General features: G+C 42.9%; 1 protein-coding gene across 3 annotated transcripts in view; it reads right to left on the bottom strand.

Moving 5' to 3' along the window:
- nfat5b (nuclear factor of activated T cells 5b) overlaps nt 1-22,834 on the bottom strand; it is a 63,091-nt gene that overhangs the window by 13,203 nt on the left and 27,054 nt on the right. For 2 of the 3 annotated variants that reach the window (XM_031324176.2, XM_031324177.2), the window contains exons 2-4: nt 6,810-6,935; nt 2,826-3,441; nt 808-994 (exon numbers count right to left, since the gene is read on the bottom strand). In XM_031324176.2, the coding sequence (XP_031180036.1) occupies nt 808-994; nt 2,826-3,441; nt 6,810-6,935 (929 nt within the window). Of the gene's footprint in view, nt 1-807; nt 995-2,825; nt 3,442-3,971; nt 4,034-6,809; nt 6,936-22,834 lie in introns of those variants that run through there. The other variant, XM_031324178.2, reaches the window with a different exon arrangement.

Genomic DNA, 22,834 nt, shown 5'->3' with positions numbered 1-22,834 from the left:
TAAATAGCCTGCCTATATGTGGCATCACGCTCTGTCTGCACTTGTTGTGTGGTTGTGCTTTGCATGTGTGGGATTCTGATACGTCCTTAAATTCGGGAATTGTCGTTTGTTTATTCAAAGTCAAAGACAGTCCAAAGTAGTGCAACTTTGCCCATTTTTGTGGGTCTGAGGTGTATGCCACATTGTAGCTGACTACTCTCTGTCTCTGGTCCTCAGGGTGAGAGGGGGAGTGGCCAGCGGCTAGAGCGGCAAAAGCCAATGTGTGCTTCTTTTAGCGATATATATTTAACGATATCTTTTGCATTTATAATCCAAACAACGTCAAACTGCACTTACTCGTGCCCGTAGCAAGACACATGTCAAGTTTGAAATCCATCGGACTAACGGTTCGAGAGATATTCGCATAAAACCCAGACAGACAGAAAGACGTTCCTGCAATTTATAGAGAGATAATAATATGTCCTCTCTCCGAAGCTTTGAATATTCGATGCTCATTACTACCGAAGCTTCGAAGCTCAAAAAATGGTATTCGGACCGGCCCTATCCACCTTGAACATATTTTACTTTTGTTTTTTGCCCCACCGCTCCTATGGCCCAAAAAATAGCAAATTGTACACAGACACAGACACAGACACACACACACACACACGCACACATATACACACGCACACACACACACACACACACACACACACACACACACACACACACAATCATTAACTTAACCTCAAACACACGCTATGGCAGTAAAGTCAAAACATTGACCACAGAGTTAGTTATGGAGGTTGTCAGGGATTTAACAGTTACCTTTACAGTAGGGAAGCCCTGCTGAGTGCGGTCCTTCACTGACCCTCTGCTGCCTTCAGTCAGATAGCGGGCTCGGTGCTGAGTCTCAGGCTGGACGAGGATCTTCACCTCCTTCCCCTCACTCTTCTGTGGGTATTGCATCGATAGAGTTCCTCCTTTCTGGTTAGTTTTCTGAGGATCATCAGAGCTGCAACAAACACCGGTTTGACAAAGACACCAGTAGATTACTTCTAATTCTAACATTTTATAGCAATATTATTTCAGTTGGTGCAACCTGACTGGCATATTCCAATCTGGAACTTGATTTAACGGATTATTTGTTCAGAGCAAATACGATGCTCTGAGCAAAACAGAATTAACAGGCCCTCCATCAACCAAGCATATTCTATCCCCAGCTCTTAAAGCATTCAGAGTTATCTGTTTATTTAATCTGCTCTGCTTATCCTAGGTCTCTGAGAGAGGCTCTGTGATTCACTGTGGCTGACCATTGTTTGTACTTCAGTATCCTGCCCCGCCTTCTCTCTGATCTAACCGCTCTTCTTTGGTCAAAGCGTGGTGGGAAATTTAGAGCCAGAGTAGTTTGTGGAACATTTCTATCTGTTGTGCTGTGTGATTTCCTGATACTACCTATTCTGACTGTCAGGATGAGAGCTGTCAATTAACTACTCAGTCAACAACTTCCTACATTAAGTGGAGTCATTGTTTTCTTTGGTCACTGATGGGTAACAGATTACAGGAAAAACTTAGTGAAGTAAAATAACACATGCTGAAAATGATGAGAATCATATGCTATCATACAGTCACCAGATCTGATTCTAATTGAACACAAATTGGAGATTTTTCAGCATTGTGTTAGACAACGCTCTCTACCACCATCATCAAAACACTAAATGAATTATCGATTAATCTGCAAATTATTTTCTTGATTAATGGATTCATCGTTTTGTGAATAAAAAAATGACATTCACAATTTCTTAGAGCTCGCAGGGATGCCTTCAATTTGCTTGTTTTGTCCGCAAGTCACAAGTCCACAACCTAAATATATTCATCTGACTGACAGCATATCCTCACATTTGAGAAGCTGGAACCAGAAAATGGCATTTTTCTTTGAAAAATCACTGAAACGATTAATTGATTATGAAAATAGTTGGAGATTAACTTTCTGTCACTCGACTAATCGACTAATGGTTGCAGCTCACATATTTCTTTTGGAAGAATGGTGTTCATCCCTCCAGTAGAGCTTCAGAGACTTTGACCTGAAAGCTTGTGGTGAAGGTAACATTTTACCTGAAAGCCATAGTGCGTAGTTTCTGTCTCCCCCATGAGGAATTCTAAGTAGTGACAACAACACTGTCGGAGCTTCAACATGACACAAGCCTTCGGTGATCGCACCCCCACCCCTTCTCCATGCAGTTGCTAACACAAAAGATTGAAAAACATGATGCACTCTTCAGAAGAGGTAATTATCTTGTAATTGTTGTGTACTTTGTCTCCAATTATTTTATATTAATGAACGTCTGTTACATTCAAGCCATTGCCAAATGAGTTGATTCAAAGCTAATTAAGCCTATCAGCTCCACAAAACTCTCTCTGTATTTCTCAGTATGGCTATGTTTACAAAATGGTGCCGTCCGACGACTTTCGCGCGCAGAAGCTCGAGTGATGCGTTTTACGTCACCGCTGAGAAAGAGCAACAGCAACGGTCAACTTTGGAGACGAAGAGAACATCAAAACTACAAGATAATTACCTCTTCTGTAGGGGTGGTGCACAACCACCGAAGGCTTGCATCATGTGGACAGTGTTGTTGTCATTACTTAGAATTCCTCATGGGGGCGACAGAGACTACGTGCCATAGCTTTAAGACCCCTAATGTTGTTTATTCCTTTAATTCTTCACCCATCTGCACATAACCTTTGACAACTTCATGAGATGTAGAGGGGCATGACATGGACATTACAGTCTAAAAGGGCAAACTCAGTTGTATTTCAAACTAACTACATCGACCGGTTGCACAAACCTTCCTTTTGATCCAGTCTTGTTGTCAGGGCCTAGCTGTGACAGGACAAAGTGTGGACCTTTGGCACTGTCTGCATCAAACACGTCCATACTGGCTTCTCCTGCAGGCACAGACTTAGGACCAGGCCTTTGCCGAGGGGTACGTTTGCGTGACTTTCGTGGCACCTCTGTGTTGTCGTTGTAAGAGACGGTGCTCATGATACTGAAGTTGGAGAGAGAGTCTTCCATCCAGATGCTGTTACTCTGCTCTGAGTCCAGGGAGGTTTCATCCTGGCAGGACATCTGGCTGTCATCAAACAGGTCTTGTGGAGGTGGAGAGATGTTCAGTATGGTGCGGCGCTTAGATGGGGTCATCTGGTGATGTGGCTGGGCCTCCTGGGATGTTATGCCTCTTCCTCCTCCTAGCTCACTGCTGCTCCTGCTGCATTTACCATTCCCACTTTCTGCTCCGACAACCTCTGGAACCGCTCTGCTACTCCTGGTGTCCTCCAGGTCAACATTGGTGCTGTGAACTGGGTTCTGTGCACTGGCTGAAGCACTGGAATGCATGGTGGGGCTGGAAGAGTTGGGAAAAGCACTTCTGGGGCCTTCCATGGTCATAGAGGAGGACATGGCATCTACAGTGCAAATAATTAGACAGTGAATAAAGGCCTCTCAACCAGTGTTGGCTAGCAGTCCGATTTAAGCAGCAAAATTAGGACAGTGATTGTTTATTTTTTGCTTTTGTTTAGAGTGTGTGTGTGTGTGTGTGTGTGTGTGTGTGTGTGTGTGTGTGTGTGTGTAAATGTACAGTATGTGAAACGCAGTATAGGTGTGGCTAAAAAGGGGCCAAAGAAGAGATGAGGTGAGCAGTCCGCCCTTATTTAAAAAAAAAAAAATTAGATAAGACTTAAAATGCTTGGGAATAAACTAACTTGCAACTAAAGAAACTGAATTTATCATTGTTATTATTAGCGTTTTGTTCATGTTCAACTGAAAAAAAGATTTGCCAAAATGGAGAGGGAAGTCCAAAAGAGTACTATGTACAATATGATGCATGCCAATTATTGGAGCTTTTACTTTCAATTTTTTTATTTTCTCTTGCTACAGAAGTATATTTGGTTGGGACTGAACGTAGCCACAGAGACAAAATAAACAAGCTTCTGACCTATGAAGCAGAGAACTGCAGACCATTTATATGCAGACACTCCCTGCTTCAGAGGGAACTTCCTGGAATATAAAAATGAGACAGCGAATGAGCGATGAGAGCTGAACAGTATTCAGATTTGTTTTTTAAAGAATGACACAAGGTATTTTGTTTGTCAAAAAATGTTGCTCCAGCATGCTGACATACACTGTAATTTTAAAAGCATTCAAATAGTTACAACGGACTAGATGAAGAATGGGGAAAGTCTGGTTAAATTGCAGATAGTAAAAAGGAGTTAGATGGCTGTTAACATTCTGGATTGTTTGGTGACTCAGCTTGCAAAACACACAAGAAAAAGGCACATACAAAGAATGGAGGTATTGTGATTTGAGCAAGTATCAGAACACAAAGACATATATGATCACAAACCAAAAACATACAATAGCAACCCAAATGTATGACCAAATAGATGTTGAGAGGTGGGTTATTATGAGTGTTTACCCTCTATTATACCCAATGCACGACATGAAAGCTAAAAAACCGTGCCGCAAATAAAAAACAAATCATTATAACACTGTACTGCTAAACACTGCAATAAAACATGTGCTCACTGTGAAATGAACAAATTTTTTTGTTTGAAAAAACATCTTTTTGAAAAAATAAACAAAGAAAAAAAAAATCCGGATGATGTTATTGGCAGTTTTCAATTAAACTTATAGTTCCATGTAAAGTAAAATATAATATAATATACTTCACCTTACTCCTCTTACAGACACATTTTCCACCAGGCCAGAGCGCTGCAAGTGGCTTTAATGGAGCACTGAAGTCCATGGATTTACTGAAACGCACTGTAAAGCCTTGACGTTTCAATGAGGAGCAGAGCAAAACAGCTACAGTGAAGTGGGATTTTTTTTAGAAATGGATTGGGACTAAAGAAAATAGTGCTAGACTCAAAAAGCCATATACAGTAAATGCTATATTTCAAAACATTATCTGACCCCGGCATGACAAAGGAAACCATTTATGCGTGTATGTAAAGCCAATGAGAAGGGTGTGGACTTCTTTTTTTCTTTCTACTTCTTCCAGTGCTTTTTTTTTTTTAAAGATTATTTTTTGGGGCTTTTCCACCTTTATTTGACAGGACAGCTAGGTGAGAAAGGAAAGAGAGGGGGAAAACATGCAGGAAATCATCACAGGTCGGATTCGAACCCTGGACCTCTGCGACGAGGCATAAACCTCTAAGTACATGTGCGCCTGTTCTACCCACTGATCCAACCCGGCCACCTTCCACTGCTTTTTAATAGTAGATCACATCCACTTTACTGCCCTTAACAGTTCATATTTCTCTTTAATTATTTGCCAATTGGGAGGGTGGGCAGTCACTGGTCCAAAAAAGGTTTTGTGTTTGGACACCACTATGTATTAAGAGAATGCACAATGAAAATGTGCAGGGTCAAAGGAAAAGCAAAGAAATGTGACGCAGCATTAGTGTCTCTGATAGAAGCATAGGGTTAGGATTTCTAAGAACTAAATATGACTCTTTAAATATACTTCAAACCTGTATGTGTCCTCTGTTGTATATGCACTGTACACTCATCTTGTTTTGTTCTTTTGCAATGTTTAATGTCAGCATAAAACCTGACAAATTTCAACTGCTCATTTTAGTGACACGTATAACTTTTTCCAATGACTGGTAAAAGAAAAAAAAAACAAAAAAAAAACAACATCTGATTCATCTTTAAACACCAAACAAACGGTTTTAAAAGTGACCCTTTTCCATCTGACCACAGTGCAAGCATAATGATCATGATGCTATTAATTTCTAAAGGGACAAAAATTGGCCACAGCTTTAAATTGTGGTACTGTAATATCTCATTTTTTGACTTCTGAGTTTCTCTGCCAATAGGATTTTCTTCTGTGAACAATAGCTCTACCTTGGAAGTGCAAAGTGGTCAACAATGTGATTACAGCCACTCAAAGATTCCTAATTCTCTAAAAAAAGTGAAAAAAGCAGTTTAAACAACCAAGTATTTTGTGCTGAGTATGCAATACTTTTAAAATAATGAGCTCTGTTGGGCTTTCTCATCATTATCGGGTTCTGTGTACGGTTTAAACCATTAATCTATTTTAATGACCCACATTTCAACACTTTGTTGCTGCAAGAGACCACAACATACAGTAGATCACAAGTATTGACAACAACAATCCCACTGACAAAATATTTCACAAGCAGGGACAGATAGATTAGCCTGGTTGACACCAGACCCTTCTCAGTTGTAACTGAGAGTGGGTCTGGGCAAGCTTCATTCACAGCCCATTTCCAAAGGGGCGTCACCAACGGACGCCGCTCAAATGCCTCTGGGCGCAATTGGATAGTCCTTCAACCAATCAGACCAACGATCCGGGTGACGTAGCAGCGACAGTGGCATCAACGGGTTGCTGCGCTTCGGTGGGCGTCATGTTGAATGTAAACAAAAAGCTGCTTGCTGTCATCGTGTAAAGCCCGCCTCAACGGTTGTGATTGGTGCCTCGATTTGGAAAAATTGGAAATGGGCTTGAATGGGCTCTTGGCCAGACTGACTTGCAGAGCAAATCTCAAATTTGCCGGAAGTTCGTCAGGGTTTTCCCAGGCTACAGATAGATGGCATATTCAGCTGATTTAACTCCAATGAGTTTTTTTTTTGGGCCTGACGTGAGATCACAGAGCAGCAGGCTGGTTGTCTGACAGGCTTTTCTGACATAAGCAGAAGTTTATTTGTCTACGGGTACAGACTGTTACATAAGTTGTGTTTTTTGGGGTGGGGCATAATCAGTCCTGTTCGCAGAGGAGAAATAAAGTTAAGAGGAGCAGGATCCTACCTGATGCTAGAGCAGCTGAAGGGGGAGGCCCTGCCTCTCCGCCGCTCTTTTGACTCATGACTTTTGGGCTCTGCTGAGTGGAGGAAGGCAACTGTAGCTCTCTGGGAAGAAGGTCATACGCTGATTCTGTTGAGAGAGGAGGGAACAAATAAAAGGGATGATAAGGTGACGTATTAACAGGGTCTCAACAGCTATTTTTGGTAAAAATGAGAACCACGACTCACACTGGAGCTCAATGACCAATTTGTTGAGACATGAAACATGAAAATGACATGACTCCCTGTTGTATTGAGTCATGCTGTTCTCAGAAATACTCAGTGTTACACAGTGTTGGCAACAAACCTGATAAATGACAAGGAGCTATGTAGCCTCAGTTCTAATGCCAAATGGGTTGACGCCTTTATTACTACCAAACTCTCTCTGCAGCCGGCTGCACATATGAAAGAATAATCCTACACTGTTCCCTGTCCTTTACAGATGGTGGAATTAATTCAAATAAGAAACAAAATTGTGCACAATTAGTTTGTTGATAGACTCAGAAAACCAAGAGGAATTAAAAAAAGGACCGAGTGGGAATAAATATAAAGTGACCTTTTTATGATGATGATTTTGATCAGGACTTTTACTTCATTTGAAATGTCATCTAGTCTAGTCGTGTAAAACTAGTTACTGCATTGATTTAGCATTGCGCTTCTGTAACATTGTCGGACTCACAATGGACAGTAAAACAAAGGAGCAAAATTGATACAGCGGTACCAGTCTTTTCTCACCTTTCAAAACAAACGATCCACCGATTAATCAAAGATCAATCAGCACATTAATTGATGATGAAAATAATCAATAGTTTGTAATATTTTTGTTTACCTTAACAAACCTTTCTTAAATAAAGAGGTGGAAAGCTAATATCCAAGCTACATCTTCTCTTTATGGATTATGGATGTCCTCTCACAAGATTGTCTAAAATGGTAACTCTGGGCTCTGAGTCACATTGGGGAAGACCAAACCAAATGGAAAAAGCAGCACAAAATGATGAGACTACTGAGGTAAAAGCAAAAGCTGTAGCATATTGAATCAACAGCACATCTCATTACAAACAGGCTGCAGGGTCGTACAAAGCCTTTTTCTCTCCTCTCTGTACCTCCCTCAGGGCCAACAGGACATTCGGAGGAGAGAAAGCCTTGGGTCAACAGCATGACAGCACTTTTACTAGCAGCCTGATTCATCATCCAAATATTATGGTATGAACTAAGAGCGGCCATTACAGTCGCCTGACTCTCTTCTCTGCCAACTGCCAGCTTTAATTACTTGCAGCTGAGTCCCAGGGTTTGGTGTGTATATCAGATACTTAACCCTCCCATTGTTACCACTCGCTGTGTACAATAGACAAACCTGGGACATAGTGAAACCAGCCCATGCCTCTTCATTCCCAAAGCCCTCCAGTCTCTTACAGCTCGCTTTAGAAGAGCAGGGAATGCTGGTTCCCAGAAAGGGAGCTTAAATCTGGACTCAGCAAACTTGTATAACTCACACTGAACCACACGTACGTACAGGATTCTAGTGTGGTTTTGCTAGTTATTTGCTAAGTTCTCCAAACATAATCGCGGACACACACACACACACACACACACACACACACACACAACCACCTCCACAAAAACACTTTCTCTGCCCCTGCATTTACACTTTAACTCTACAGTCTTCTTGGGGCTCAGTGACTGACTGCACATGCAGCAACATGTGCTCTGAGTGAGCAGCAGCACTTCCAGTAAACAGATTGCCAACCGCACAGACAGAAAATATGTACTCTTCTCTCAGAGCAGTGGTCTCAAATCACTGGCCAGCCTGTTCAAAGTGTTTCCACAGTCCCTTGACGTTTTTAAAGACTGAAAAAAATTGTATTTTGTGGCATATTTGTGTCTTCATTTGCAGACAGAGTGCAACTCTTTATTTACACTTGAAAAAACACTGTCCCTTTCACACAGGAGAATATTTGAAAACTAAAAAAAAGTCAGCCTCGTTAGCTGGGAAAGAAACTATAAAACTCACACACCACGTGGTGTTTTGATTTTAACTTAAGACTGCAGTCATATTGTGCAGACCACTGACCTTTAATTTGCTGTGCATCTGTGATCATCATTATAATAACAGATTAAAGCCTGGACAAAAATAGTCACACTGACAGACTCACTACTCATGCTATTAATACATTTTGCTGAATATCAACTGAATTAAAAAAAATAAACCACATACACTTAAAATCTAAGTTTCCAAGTCTGAAATCCTGCATAAAGATATATTGTTGCACTTTATACCCTCACCATACCTTGTGATATGTTTATATATGGTAAGTAGTGCAGGCTAAAGGTGAAAAAAGAAAGCACTCACCATGTGAATGGCAGGACTTACACTCCCATTCATTTCCCTCACATTCCTGCTGCTTGCTCTTACTAGCCCTGGCACCTGGGGCGTGGCACTGGCTTTTTGGCTGAGTGACTGATTTAACTCCCCTTCTGTCCCCCTCCTCCACTCTACCTACCGCTCTCCCTGTCTTGTTTACTGTGCTCCCAGACCCCTTTCTGTACTTCAACTTGTTCAACAGGTTAGTGGTATTATGATGTGGAATCCTATCAAGCAGAAATGAAGCAATAGACTAACCTTAACTTATGTGTTGAAAAATTCAGGCTAATGTGATTTACAAGGTAGACGTATTGAACTTGGTGGAATAAGATTAAAATAAAGTAATGGGGAAGATACAATTAATCTCAGTATATTTGGAGATAATTCCAAGCAGCGGAGGAAAAAAAGAAACAGTGAAGGGGCTGGCACCGGCAGCAAACCATGTACAACAACCCTGAAATGTTTACAGCCAAGCCTACATGAAGGCTGCCAGGGACTCCATAGCAACACAGATCAGGGGACAAGTCTTTTGAGCGTTTGCGTCTCTTGTGAGATAATGTGGAGCAAATCAGAAAATAAAATCCAAACTCAAATGAAGAACTGGGCATTGCCATTAACAATGCAGGATATTACATGAACAACATTAAAACATTGTGGGTTGTACTCTGTAAAATGTCCCTACATATTATCTTATTTGACACAACCCATTACTAACAGATTACACTAGAGCTAATACTCTTTATGAGTACATTTATGTTGACACTGTACTAAAATAGCATTTGTACAATCAATGGTTTTAGCAACATAAACTTTTTAACCTAATCTTACTTTGTAACCTAACCTCACTTTAATTATACGTAATGCTTTTATTTCTTGCACTGTAGCTATGTTACTTTATACATTCATTGACTCACTCTTTTCTTACTCTTATTTTTACCTTGAATTTGACTGTGAGCAACTGCAACTGAACAATTTCCCTGAGGGGATCAATAAAGTATGCTGATATCATTCATACTTAATTGATGCATACTCTTCTTAATCTAATGCACTTGACAATCAAGTCACTGAACTGGGCAATATCTTTACATGGTATGAATATCATTATTAGAGCCTGGCTGATAAATTGTCATAGCACTGAGTCAACTGCAAAATGCCCTGCTCTGGTCAATTCTTTTTAAATGATCAAATATAAGGGATCCTTATCATCGTTTGTTTATGTTATATTTTTATGTTTAAAATGAATATTGCCTGATACATCTCTCACACAGCCTCTCAAACATTATTATATCATGATATGTGATACCGTCGACTAGAGCTTTATATACTGCAATATTGTGATGTAGGCCTAACTTACTTACTTTATGTTTTCCTGGTTTTAAATGCTGCATTAAGTGACCCAGACTTGAGCTTATCTTCGAGCGGACTTACTATGTCAAAAGGCTTTTGTGTGTGCGCATTTTCTGAGACTACTAATAGCCTTCCCCAAAATGCCAGCCAATTAGATCAACATACTTCAATATTGAGTTTTTTTTGGTGACACTTCCTATAAAAGTAGACTAAATATCAAAAGTAGCTCTCTGTATAATAAAATACAGTTCAACAGCAACACAAACTGCAGCTCATGTGTTTAATCAACACCTCAACAAAAACTGAATATTATAACCTTCATGAAGGTAGGATTTATTGCTGGAGTTATCACTAGGTGTACCTAATAATAAACAGGCAACTGAGTCTACATTTACAAGCTGTACAAACTTGTCAAAGAATTATGTGTACTGTACTGTGTAAGTGGAATGACAACATGATGAACATGAATGGATGCGGAGGCAGGGTGCGTACGTGCGATGAAGTGAAAACATCCGGTTGTGGTGGGCATTCTGCCATCCGAAGCTATTTCTTCAATGACAGGCGGCAGATGGGAAAGGCCACATGTGAGAAAAGCCAAAACCTGTGACAATGATAAACAGACTGACGTAGGCCAATTGCAGGTTATGTGGTGAGATATCAATTAATGCATGACCTGCCTGCAATGCTTCCAACGCTTCCTGATTTTGTTAAAACATCCACCGATATCACAAAATTTTCTCCCAGCTCTCATTAATAAATATTGTATTAACCTAGACATACCTTGATCATTTGTTAATATTGCGCAACATGAATGATTGATATTCCAGGCATGAATTCATGCATTTCATCATGACAAGTCATTAATTTAGACATGAGCTGTGAACCCTTGTCATACAGTGTTAGCTGTTAGAGTGATCAATATTTCATCATCATCATCATCATCATCATCATCATCACAAATAATGAGTTACATTTTAATCAGATTATCAGAGGTAAGCATGGAAGGTTTTATATAATTTTACTGTTGAATACAGATAAAGGCTGGTGGAGTCATAACTTGAGTAATAAATAGAGCTCTAAATACAGCATACTGCATTGTTCCCATTTTTTTTACTCCACATAAACTAATACATTGCCTCATAACAAAATATCAGCTACAAGTGGAACCCAGGTCACATAACTTTCATTTTGACTGCAGAGCCTGTCACTTATAAATGCCGAATGACAGGCATGATGACTCAAATATGTTAAAAGAAAAAGTCTACAGTGATTACTCTACAGCTAAACTATATATCCATGACGTTCCACTTCCACTTGTGATTGGTTTAAAGAAATGCCAATAAACCAGAGCACGTTTCTCTACCATCCTGGAATGCTGTGTGGACTAGCCAGACCCTCCTCCGCAGCGCTGTGGAGGAAGGGGTGGCAATGTGAGACTACTCTACAGCATACTGCACAATATTAGCCATTATAACTGGAGGTGTCATCATTGCATTCAGAAAGGATCATCATGACACCACCATTATATTTGATCAAATGTTCTCCTGATGAAGAAACAGATGAAAATTGCCACACTAGAGCAGAGAGGATGTGTGAAATCCCAGTTGTACCTGTTGAATAATAGACGTAGCTACAGTAGCATGAAAACCGCACATTTCATCATTTAACAGCAATTTTAGCGAAGATGAGAACGATCACAAGTCTATATTATTTTAAAATGTAAAACTATTTATTGCAGACTTAAATGAACATAATATCTAAATGACCATAAGCCAATATTTCAACCTTGAGCATCTTTCTAGCCTTAACCACCTTGTGCTGATCTTACTGTCCAAACAGTAAAGGCTACTTAGGCCGTAGATAATCTTACAAGAGTAATTAAAAAGGTGAATCCACTAGATCACTGTGAACAAAAGAAAGGAAAAGTATACACATCAAACACTGAGCACAATATCAATTCATATTCCCTGTAGAAGGTCTATCTGCAAATTTACATGGGATCTGGTCCAAGCTACACCTCAGTTTACAATTTAGGGTAAAGAAACACCAAAGCGAAGAATGGCTGTGTTTTGGCTGTAGTTCAAGTTTGGTGATAATTTATATCAGCTTCCCTTAAAAATATGTGCTCATACTGTAGCAGCTATAGTGAAGGATTTGTGGCTGCAGCTTTAAATTAGGTCAATCCCAAATGAAAAGACAAATTTAAACATCTTCTACTTTGCCTAATGATTCCAGCAATCCCAATAATCTTCAAGTCCCACGTTATATTCCTTTTACACGGCCATTTGAAAAAGGAAAGGTCTGCCAGGCTTCAATCAGGTTAAGTCATTTGTGTCACACCAGGCTCAGAGTTTGTGGCACGTAGCTCTTTCAGTCAGCTAATCCTGTAGTGACCAGGAATGACCTCCAGGCATCAGTTTACATGACTTGCTTTCAACACATACCCACCACTATCCTGACTTCACAGGATAGTGGTGGGTGTGGGTGTGAGACTGTGAGGGCCAAACCACCCAGCTACAGGTCAGGTTTGAAAACAAAGTGGGTTGTTAGTTGTATTTAATGTCCTCACAGCAGTGCAATGGGATTACTGTTTGCTATTTGGGATTGAATTCAAATGGGAAGATATAGTCAAACTCTACTTCTACGTACAACACATCTGCCTTTGGCTCCGTTTATCAGTGGACTCAAAGAGATGAAACAGACACTGAGCTTAACATGAAAGCGTGACATCAAAAAGCAGAGGAATTCAAACTATTTACAGAAGACAACACACACACACACACACACACACAAAAATGCTTACACATGACTGCCTGTTTTCTTCTGAATCAGAGATCTCAGGAAAACCATGCTGAGGCAACAGGAAGAGCCTTTAGCAGCAACGCACGCACACTTGACAGTGTGACATCACCAAGCTGCCATGCTAACCACATTTGGTCTAAGCCTGGAAAGGAATCACAGCGAAATATAATTTATAAGTTGCTTACAGTCTGTAAAATAGTGAGTTTTAATTTCTTTAATTTACTTTATTTCCATTTCATGCCAAACATTTGGCCCAACCCACAAGGGATTACAAGACACCACTATATATCAAAACAGCTAGCCTGGCTCTGTCCGAAGGTAATAAAATCATCTACCAGCACCTTTAAAACTAACTAATAAACATGTTATATCTTGTTTGTTTAATCTGTTGCAAGGCAACTAGCTGAGACTCTGGGAATTTACAAGGGGGTAAGCTTCGCTTCAGAGCTCGAACCTACTATGGCGCCATTTTGATGCTACAAAGCGATCACCCAATGTTAGCATTCCATTGACTGCCATTCATTTTGACGCCACTTTGACAGCGAATAACTTTACATCTGAAGCGTTTAAAGACTTTATTTGTCCATTGTTTATTTCTAAAGAAACACGACAATGTATAAAAGGCTCCATTACCTTGTACCTCATGTTATGGCTCCGTAGTAGACGTTTTTGTCAAAATAGGCTAACGATTGTGTCATAACCATGCGACTTACTGTCGCATAGTAGAGGAATAACCGTATAGTACAGGAGAAGCTCGCAGGCAGTTTCGACTTACATTAGCTGTTTAAGTTTAATTACTAATGTTAACTAGCATTTTAGTTAGCAGTAATTAGCCTGCGTCCATGATGCTTGAGTCCATCTCCTTACATATACTTACGCTCTCCGTCTCTGCAAGATTGGGAATGATTTAGATTTCTCTTGGCACAGCTACCAGAAGACTTATAACTTTCAGACAGGTTGCTCACGTCACATTTACGCCGTTTCTCTCAGTTGGAGGCTGTGCAGTGATGCTCAGCGCTCACCGGAAAAGTGCTTCTAATATCCTTCACTGGTCTCCGTCCAGAGCAACGGGATCTGTTGGTCCATTCTTATATACTGTCTATGGGAATTTACTCCTCCGAGCCAACGTGACCTAGCCTCGTGAGACCGTCCTGATCTCGCTAGCTCCAGTTTTCCACTCGCAGATCAGTCTGGCATCTTGAGACAGAGAAAATTTGGAGCCGTTCGCCAAACGACCGACCAATCAGCGTTGGTTTTGAGGCGGGTTTAGGTGTGACGCAACGAGAAGCGACTGTTCAGTCTAAACAACATGGCGGCTTCCACGGATGAGATGAGCGTAGCTATCGCGCAAGTTTTATCCGAATTAGAAAGTATTCCTTCATTGAAAGAAGAGCAAAAAACGGCACTGGAGGCTTTTCTCGGAGGAAAAGATGTTTTTGCTCTTCTCCCGACTGGTTTCGGCAAGAGTTTGATATATCGTTGATCTGATTGGTTGATTTGGCCCATCTATCACCAACATAGGTGGTGATAGACAGATGGTTTATCCAATCAGCTAACCAGTATTTTCGACCCTTCCCAAAAGTTCTCCAATGGAAAGTTCCCAGATGGATATGCCGAGCAAATCCATCTGGCGGAGTCAGGTTAAACGTAACCCCCCCCCCCCAACGTAAAATGGAAAATTGCTGTTTTTACACTTTTTTACGTTTTTTGTGCGGATTGAACATTGAAGTGATACATTAGGTGTTAATTAGTGAGCTGTATAGGTGCTGGTATGCTGATTTTGTTACCTTTGGACAAAGCCAGGCTAGCTGTTTTCCAATGTTTCCAGTCTTTGTGCTAAGCTAAGCTAAACTCAGTGGTAGCTTTATATTTACTGTACAGACATGAGAGTGATATCAGTCTTCTCATCTAACTCTGCCAGAAATAAAAATTAACAAAAAAAATGCGAATGATTACTGAGGGAAAAATGGTGCATGGCTGGGGTCAGTATCAGGCATACATAAACAATTTCAGCAGGGGGGAGATTGTTGGTACTACTACTTCCAGACCCGTTATACAGCTTGTCTATACACTGTACAGTCAGTACATTACACATTATGGTTGCATGCCAGTTTGCAAGAAAGTGGGAATCATCTTACTGTCCAACATATCATAACCGTGAAGCTAGCGATGGTAACGTCAGCCACAATAACATAACGTTACCTACATACATTACAAAGCGACCTGTAAAGAACACTAGGTATGTCACAAGAACCGATACTTGCGATACCTTTTGGTTCTAAAATGACAAAACACTGATGACGCCCAGTTTTTTGAAGCACCGTAAGCACCGTGAGCACCATTGCCAGTGTTAGCAGCATCGGTGCTGCGCCTCTTCTGGAACTGATGGGGGCAGTATACGCTTCAGAGTGTTCCAGTCAATACAATCAGAAGCATAGAAGTAGGAGGTCACGAAAAAGCCGAAGTCACGCCCTTCTACTTCCGGTCCATGGGACATGCCTTTCGAAAAAATATGAACAAGAGTCAACGGAGATATTCTACCCGACCTAAAAAACGGCATGTTCACTGCAAACTCACGGTCCTCTCTTCCTGATTTACAGCCCCCCTCTCTTGGCTTTAAATAACTCACCGTTGTCGGCTACGGCCACTGAACAGGCTACGTGTTGTAAACAGCTGTGGCTGCTTGCCTGGTCCTCCGGTAACGTTAGCTAGCAGTTAGCAGGGTTAGCATGGCGGCGTTAGCCAGGACCAGTAGGGATGACTTTACTGGCCAGGGCTCCAGACTAACTTCTTTCACTAGGAGCACAGTGCCCCCCAACTGAAAATAACTCTAACCCTCCGAGCTCCTCACGGATGACTGAGCTTCTCACACTATCTCTAAGGGAGACGCCAGCCACCCTCCTAAGGAAACCCATTTCGTTCTTTTGGTCATGACCCAGCCTTCATGACCATAGGTGAGGGTAGGAACGAAAACTGACCGGTAGATTGAGAGCTTTGCCTTCTGGCTCAGCTCTCTTTTCGTCACAACGGTGCGATAAATTGAGTGTAATACCGCACCCGCTGCGCCGATTCTCCGACCAATCTCCCGCTCCATTGTCCCCTCACTCGCGAACAATACCCCAAGGTACTTGAACTCCTTCACCTGGGGTAAAGACTCATTCCCTACCTGGAGAAGGCAGTCCATCGGTTTCTTGCTGAGAACCATGGCCTCAGATTTAGAGGTGCTGATCCTCATCCCAGCCGCTTCACACTCGGCTGCGAACCGATCCAGTGAGTGCTGAAGGTCACAGGCCGACGATGCCATCAGGACCACATCATCCGCAAAAAGCAGCGATGAGATCCCCAGCTCACCAAACTGCAACCCCTCTCCACCCCGACTACGCCTCGATATCCTGTCCATAAATACTACAAACAGGATTGGTGACAAAGCGTAGCCCTGGCGGAGGCCAACTCTCACCTGAAACGAGTCCGACTTACTGCCGAGAACCCAGACACAGCTCTCGCTTTGGTCGTACAGAGATTGGATGGCCCGGAGAAGGGACCCCCTCACCCCATACTCCCGCAGCACCTCCCACAGTATCTCCCGGGGGACCCGGTCATACGCCTTCTCCAGATCCACAAAGCACATGTAGACCGGTTGGACATACTCCCAGGCACCCTCCAGGATCCTTGCGAGAGTAAAGATCTGGTCTGTTGTTCCACGACCAGGACGGAATCCGCAATGTTCCTCTTCAACCTGAGGTTCAACTATCGACCGAACCCTCCTTTCCAGCACCTTGGAGTAGACTTTACCGGGGAGGCTGAGAAGTGTGATACCCCTGTAATTGGCACACACCCTCTGGTCCCCCTTTTTGAAAAGGGGAACCACCACCCCGGTCTGCCACTCCTTAGGCACCGCCCCGACTTCCACGCAATGTTGAAGAGGCGTGTCAACCAAGACAACCCCTCCACACCCAGAGCTTTAAGCATTTCTGGACGGATCTCATCAATCCCTGGGGCTTTGCCACTGTGGAGTTGTTTAACTACCTCAGCAACTTCCACCAGGGAAATTGACGACAATCCCCCATCATCCTCCAGCTCTGCCTCTACCATAGAGGGCGTATTAGTCGGATTTAGGAGTTCCTCAAAGTGCTCTTTCCACCGCCCTATTACCTCCTCAGTTGAGGTCAACAGCGTCCCATCCTTACTGTACACAGCTTGGATGGTTCCCCGCTTCCCCCTCCTGAGGTGGCGAACGGTTTTCCAGAAGCACCTTGGTGCCGACCGAAAGTCCTTCTCCATGTCTTCTCCGAACTTCTTGCCTCTTTCACGGCAGAGGCTGCAGCCCTTCGGGCCCTTTGGTACCTTGCAACTGCCTCCGGAGTCCTCTGGGATAACATATCCCGGAAAGACTCCTTCTTCAGTCGGACGGCTTCCCTGACCACCGGTGTCCACCACGGTGTTCGTGGGTTACCGCCCCTTGAGGCACCTAAGACCCTAAGACCACAGCTCCCCGCCGCAGCTTCAGCAATGGAAACTTTGAACATTGTCCACTCGGGTTCAATGCCCCCAGCCTCCACAGGGATGCACGAAAAGCTCCGCTGGAGGTGTGAGTTGAAAGTCTGTCGGACAGGGGCATCCTCCAGACGTTCCCAATTTACCTGCACTACCCGTTTGGGCTTACCAGGTCTGTCCAGAGTCTTCCCCCACCCTCTGACCCAACTCACCACCAGATGGTGAGCAGTTGACAGCTCTGCCCCTCTCTTCACCCGAGTGTCCAAAACATACGGCCTCAGATCAGATGAAACGATTATAAAATCAATCATTGACCTTTGGCCTAGGGTGCTCTGGTACCAAGTACACTTATGAGCATCCCTATGTTCGAACATGGTGTTCGTTATAGACAATCCATGACTAGCACAGAAGTCCAACAACAAACAACCACTCTGGTTTAGATCAGGGAGGCCGTTCCTCCCAATCACGCCTCTCCATGTGTCTCCATCATTTCCCACGTGCGCGTTGAAGTCCCCCAGCAGAACTATGGAGTCCCCCACTGGAGCCCCATACAGGACTCCATTCAAGGTCTCCAAGAAGGCCGAATACTCCGAGCTCTTGTTTGGTGCATACGCACAAACAACAGTCAGAGTTTCCCCCCCCACAACCCGCAGGCGTAGGGAGGCGACCCTCTCGTCCACCGGGGTAAACTCCAACGTAGCGGCGCTCAGCCGGGGGCTTGTGAGTATCCCCACACCCGCCCGGCGCCTCACACCCTGGGCGACTCCGGAGAAGAAAAGAGTCCAACCCCTATCCAGGAGTATGGTTCCAGAACCGAGACTGTGCGTAGAGGTAAGCCCAACCAGATCCAACTGGTAGCGCTCCACCTCCCGCACAAGTTCCGGCTCCTTCCCCCACAGAGAGGTGACGTTCCACGTCCCCAGAGCCAGCGTCTGCTGCCCGGGTCTGGTCCGTCGAGGCCCCTGACCTTCACTGCCACCCATGTGGCAGCGCACCCGACCCCAGCGTTTCCTCCCACAGGTGGTGGGCCCATGGGTTGGAGAGAGAGGTGCCACGTAGCTTTTTCGGGCTGAGCCCGGCCGGGCTCCGTGGCAAACCCGGCCACCAGGCGCTCGCTGACGGGCCCTCCATCTGGGCCTGGCTCCAGACGGGGACCCCGGGCTTCCTCCGGGCAGGGTCACTCCATCTCTACCTCGTTTTTTCATAGGGTTTTTGAACCATTCTTTGTCTGGCCCCTCCCCTGAGACCACTTTGCCTTGTGAGACCCTACCAGGAGCACAAAGCTCCAGACAACACAGCCCTCAGGTTCATAGGGACACACAAACCTCTCCACCACGATAAGGTGATGGTTCCAGGAGAGGCGTAAATCAACATGCTAACCAAATATTCACATTTCTACTAATTTCCACTGTATTACTAATAAATACTTTGATAATAGATGCAGAAATTACAATGTGCTGTTTCAAATTCAGTGTGAAAAACAAAAAAAAAAAAATATATATATACCAGCTCTAGTCTACAATTACAATGAATTCAACTTAAAATTAAACATGCATTGTTTAGGCTACTACTGAACCAATATCGGTACTGATACCTGAAATTCGGTTCCGTTACTCAACGGTACCTTCTTTTTGGTACTTTCCCTCTATAATTACAAAACAATTATTTCAGTTGTAAAAATGATTGTCAAACCTATTTATCCTATGTACTTAGAACATTATGTTATTTTATTAGAATATGTTACACTCTAAAGAAATTTAACAAAAATAAAAATAAAACCCCTCCCTCTCTCCTCAACCTCACAACCTCAGCCTGTCAGTCAGTCACCAGGGCACAGAAACCACTGTTGTGCCTGCTTAGGAAATAACGCCAACAGCACCGCGACCGCTTTTGGCTCTCCATTAATATCATATCGCAGCAAACGCTGTCTGCGTGAAGTTTTGAAAAACTGTAACCACACTTGAAACCACTTTATCGGCATTTCCGTGACTCACTGTGACTTCAACAAAGCTGCAGAGCCGACGTAGTTTGCACCGTCCGCAGCTATGTGTGTGCGCACGAGTAGAGGTCGACCGATTCATCAGTTTTGCCGATTAATCGGCACCGATAGTTGATTGGTGGAACTATCGTTATCGGCAAAAATCCATACCGATGGTTGCGTCCGTTGCTGGAGCGGCTGAGAAGCGCGCGCTGTCATTCATTACACAGTACGCGAGAGCTGAGAAGGGTCTGCTGGCATCATGCATTACAATAGCGGCCTCTAGAGGCGAAATAAAAACTATCACTGATGCCTCGTGTTGTTTATTTTCGACACGTGTTACTGCGCGCTGCACGGAGAGCACATGCTGTGCGGAGAAGGCTGACATCAGATGCGCGTTTAAAGCATCGACAGCAAAAAGGTATGTATACAGTACATATAGAATAGATGTTGCATTAGTAGAGAAAGAACAGCACAACAGTATATTTGTTTGCTTTCGAGGCTGAGATGACGCTAAACATTAGTAGTAGGCTAACTTACCTCAAGCGGTTAAAACACTGACAAAAATAAACGCAAGTCCGACCCAAATGTCAGAATCAGAACCCTAAAGGCTCGTCCACGATCCCAAACGGCACCTCTGATTCATATTTAGATAATTTAATAACAGTTAAACGTAGATACTTACTGATTGCTGCAGCTAAAAGCTAACGAGTTAGCCGTCACAGGGGTGTCTTTGGTGTCTTTCTAGCCTCTACAGGTGATTTTCTATCCAGCCTGGAACTTGTGCCTTTTTTCGGGGTTGTTGAGCATTAAATCCAAACTGTTACATCCAAGATTTATCCACTTGATGTCCATAATTCATCACGTTTTCGGTCATTTCTGCCGCTAACTCCGTGCTACCCATAGACAGTAGGTGCTACCGACAAGGGGATCTCCCATGATGCCTTTGTTTATGTTTTCAACCAATGGGAAGGCAGGTCGTCACACATTATACCTTATATGGGCATCCAAGCGAGAACAAATATATATATATAGTATAAAGTGGGAAAGATAGATCCCTCCAGGTCAGAGATCGTCTGTTACCGTTCTAAACCGTTCTACAGAGAAGAATGGCGTCACTGTTTTGAGATTGTTTGTCCTTTATATGAATTATAATGCTCATTATGTTTATTTTTGCACTGGATGACTCCAAATATGTAGGAGAACTGTTTTAGACAACACACATGCTTGTGTAGCATTGCTGTGGGTGTAATATCAATAAATATGACATTATTATTTTGATTATTGGCAAAAGTGTTTGGACTTTTTTTGAAACAATGTATGTATTTTGTCAACTGTATAAGTTATAAATACTATCGGTCGATTAATCGGTTATCGGCAAATACGGCCCAAGCTAGCTATCGGTATTGGTAAAATCCACTATCGGTCGACCTCTACGCGCGAGTGTGTGTGTGTTTGTGTCAGAGTGGGAAGAGAGAGGACAGATAAGCTTGAGCTTACACGCTCTCAGGTACCGAAATTTCGACGTTTAACGTGTAAAAAAGGGGGCAAATTTACTGGTCGCACATGTGCGACTGGATGTAAAATTCAGTCGCACACTCTCAAATTTTGGGCGCAAAATGTGACCATTTGGTCGCAGTCTGGAGCCCTGCTGGCTGTGTCTCAATTGTTTTTGCAAGTAACCGACTCGGGTGGCCTGCTTGACACCAGACCCTTCTCAGTTGTAACTGAAGGTTCATTCGCAGCCCATTTCCAAAGGGGCGTCACCAACGGACGCCGCTCAAATGCCTCTGGGCGCAATTGGAGAGTCCTTCAACCAATCAGACCAACGTTCCGGGTGACGTAGCAGTGACAGAGGCATCAACGGGTTGCTGCGCTTCTTTTGGGCTCTAAGCTGTCTCCATCTTTCAAATACATCTCCAATATTTACCCGGGGTTTGTAACGTCTCTGGTCACGCAACTGTTAGAAAAACTGTTGTTTTTGCACAGTACCTTTTGAAAAGAAGCCTATCCCTACGTTACCCGTGATATAAATTAATGAACCTCAAAGCTTACCTGTTTAGGAGGAAATTAGTCAACTCTGTGTCCTTTTGGGCTCTAAGCTCTCTCCATATTTTAAAGCATCTCCAATATTTAGCCCTGTTTTACCTCGTCTCTGGTTTTGCAACCGTTTAGAAAGATGACAAGCTTTTTAATTTTAGGGTGGGTAAAATGAATCTATCTCCGTTGGTCCCATTCGTTTGTTTGCTGCTTCCATGTCTGCACAACAGCTGTAGCGTACTGGGTTTACGTTTTTACAGGTAGGCCTATATCTGGCAACCCGGCCCAGCTGTCAAAATGGGCAGTTGATAACACCACACAGGCCAAAACACAAACAGACATTCCGTCACGGAACGGAAATTTCAAAAGAAGAAAATACTGGCTTTAGCATTGTTGTTAGAAAACATAGCATTTCAACTTAGCATGTTTCCTAAATATCTGATGACACATTGTGGTCATGTTTTGATTGTTTACACCTTTAAAGACTCAAAGACTCCAGTCCACCACTTATGTGCAGTGCATCTACAATCACAGTGAGCATGATCTAAAAATAGCTTGTGGCATCGCAGAGGTCTTTTTTTGGAAACCTTTCTGATGGAAGCTGTTGACTCTATTGATAAGAAAGTGGGAATAAACATATGAAATAGCTGGCACTGGGTCAACATTTATCGTAGACTGGGAAGGTCTGTTGCTTCTCGAGTTACTCAGAAATTCACAATAGAACAGTAAAGCGTAAGAATGTAGGACTAGAAACCACATTCTGGAGACAAAGAAGCCATTTAAAAACAAACAGCATTTTAAAAACAAGCAGCTGGCTCTGTATAACCTTAACCTGCTCCTTCAGTATTTCTGTCCTCATTTCCCTAGTTTAATTCTTTAAGACTTGCCATTTTCCAGATTTCTTACAATGTGTCCTTCCAGAACTAGACTGAGCCTACGCCTTCAGACATTAATTACTTAAGAGGAT

Source organism: Sander lucioperca, chromosome 3 (assembly GCF_008315115.2).
Source record: "Sander lucioperca isolate FBNREF2018 chromosome 3, SLUC_FBN_1.2, whole genome shotgun sequence".
NCBI lineage: Eukaryota > Metazoa > Chordata > Actinopteri > Perciformes > Percidae > Sander > Sander lucioperca.
The sequence above is the reverse complement of the archived record's forward strand: the minus strand, read 5'-3'. Positions and strand labels throughout refer to the sequence as shown.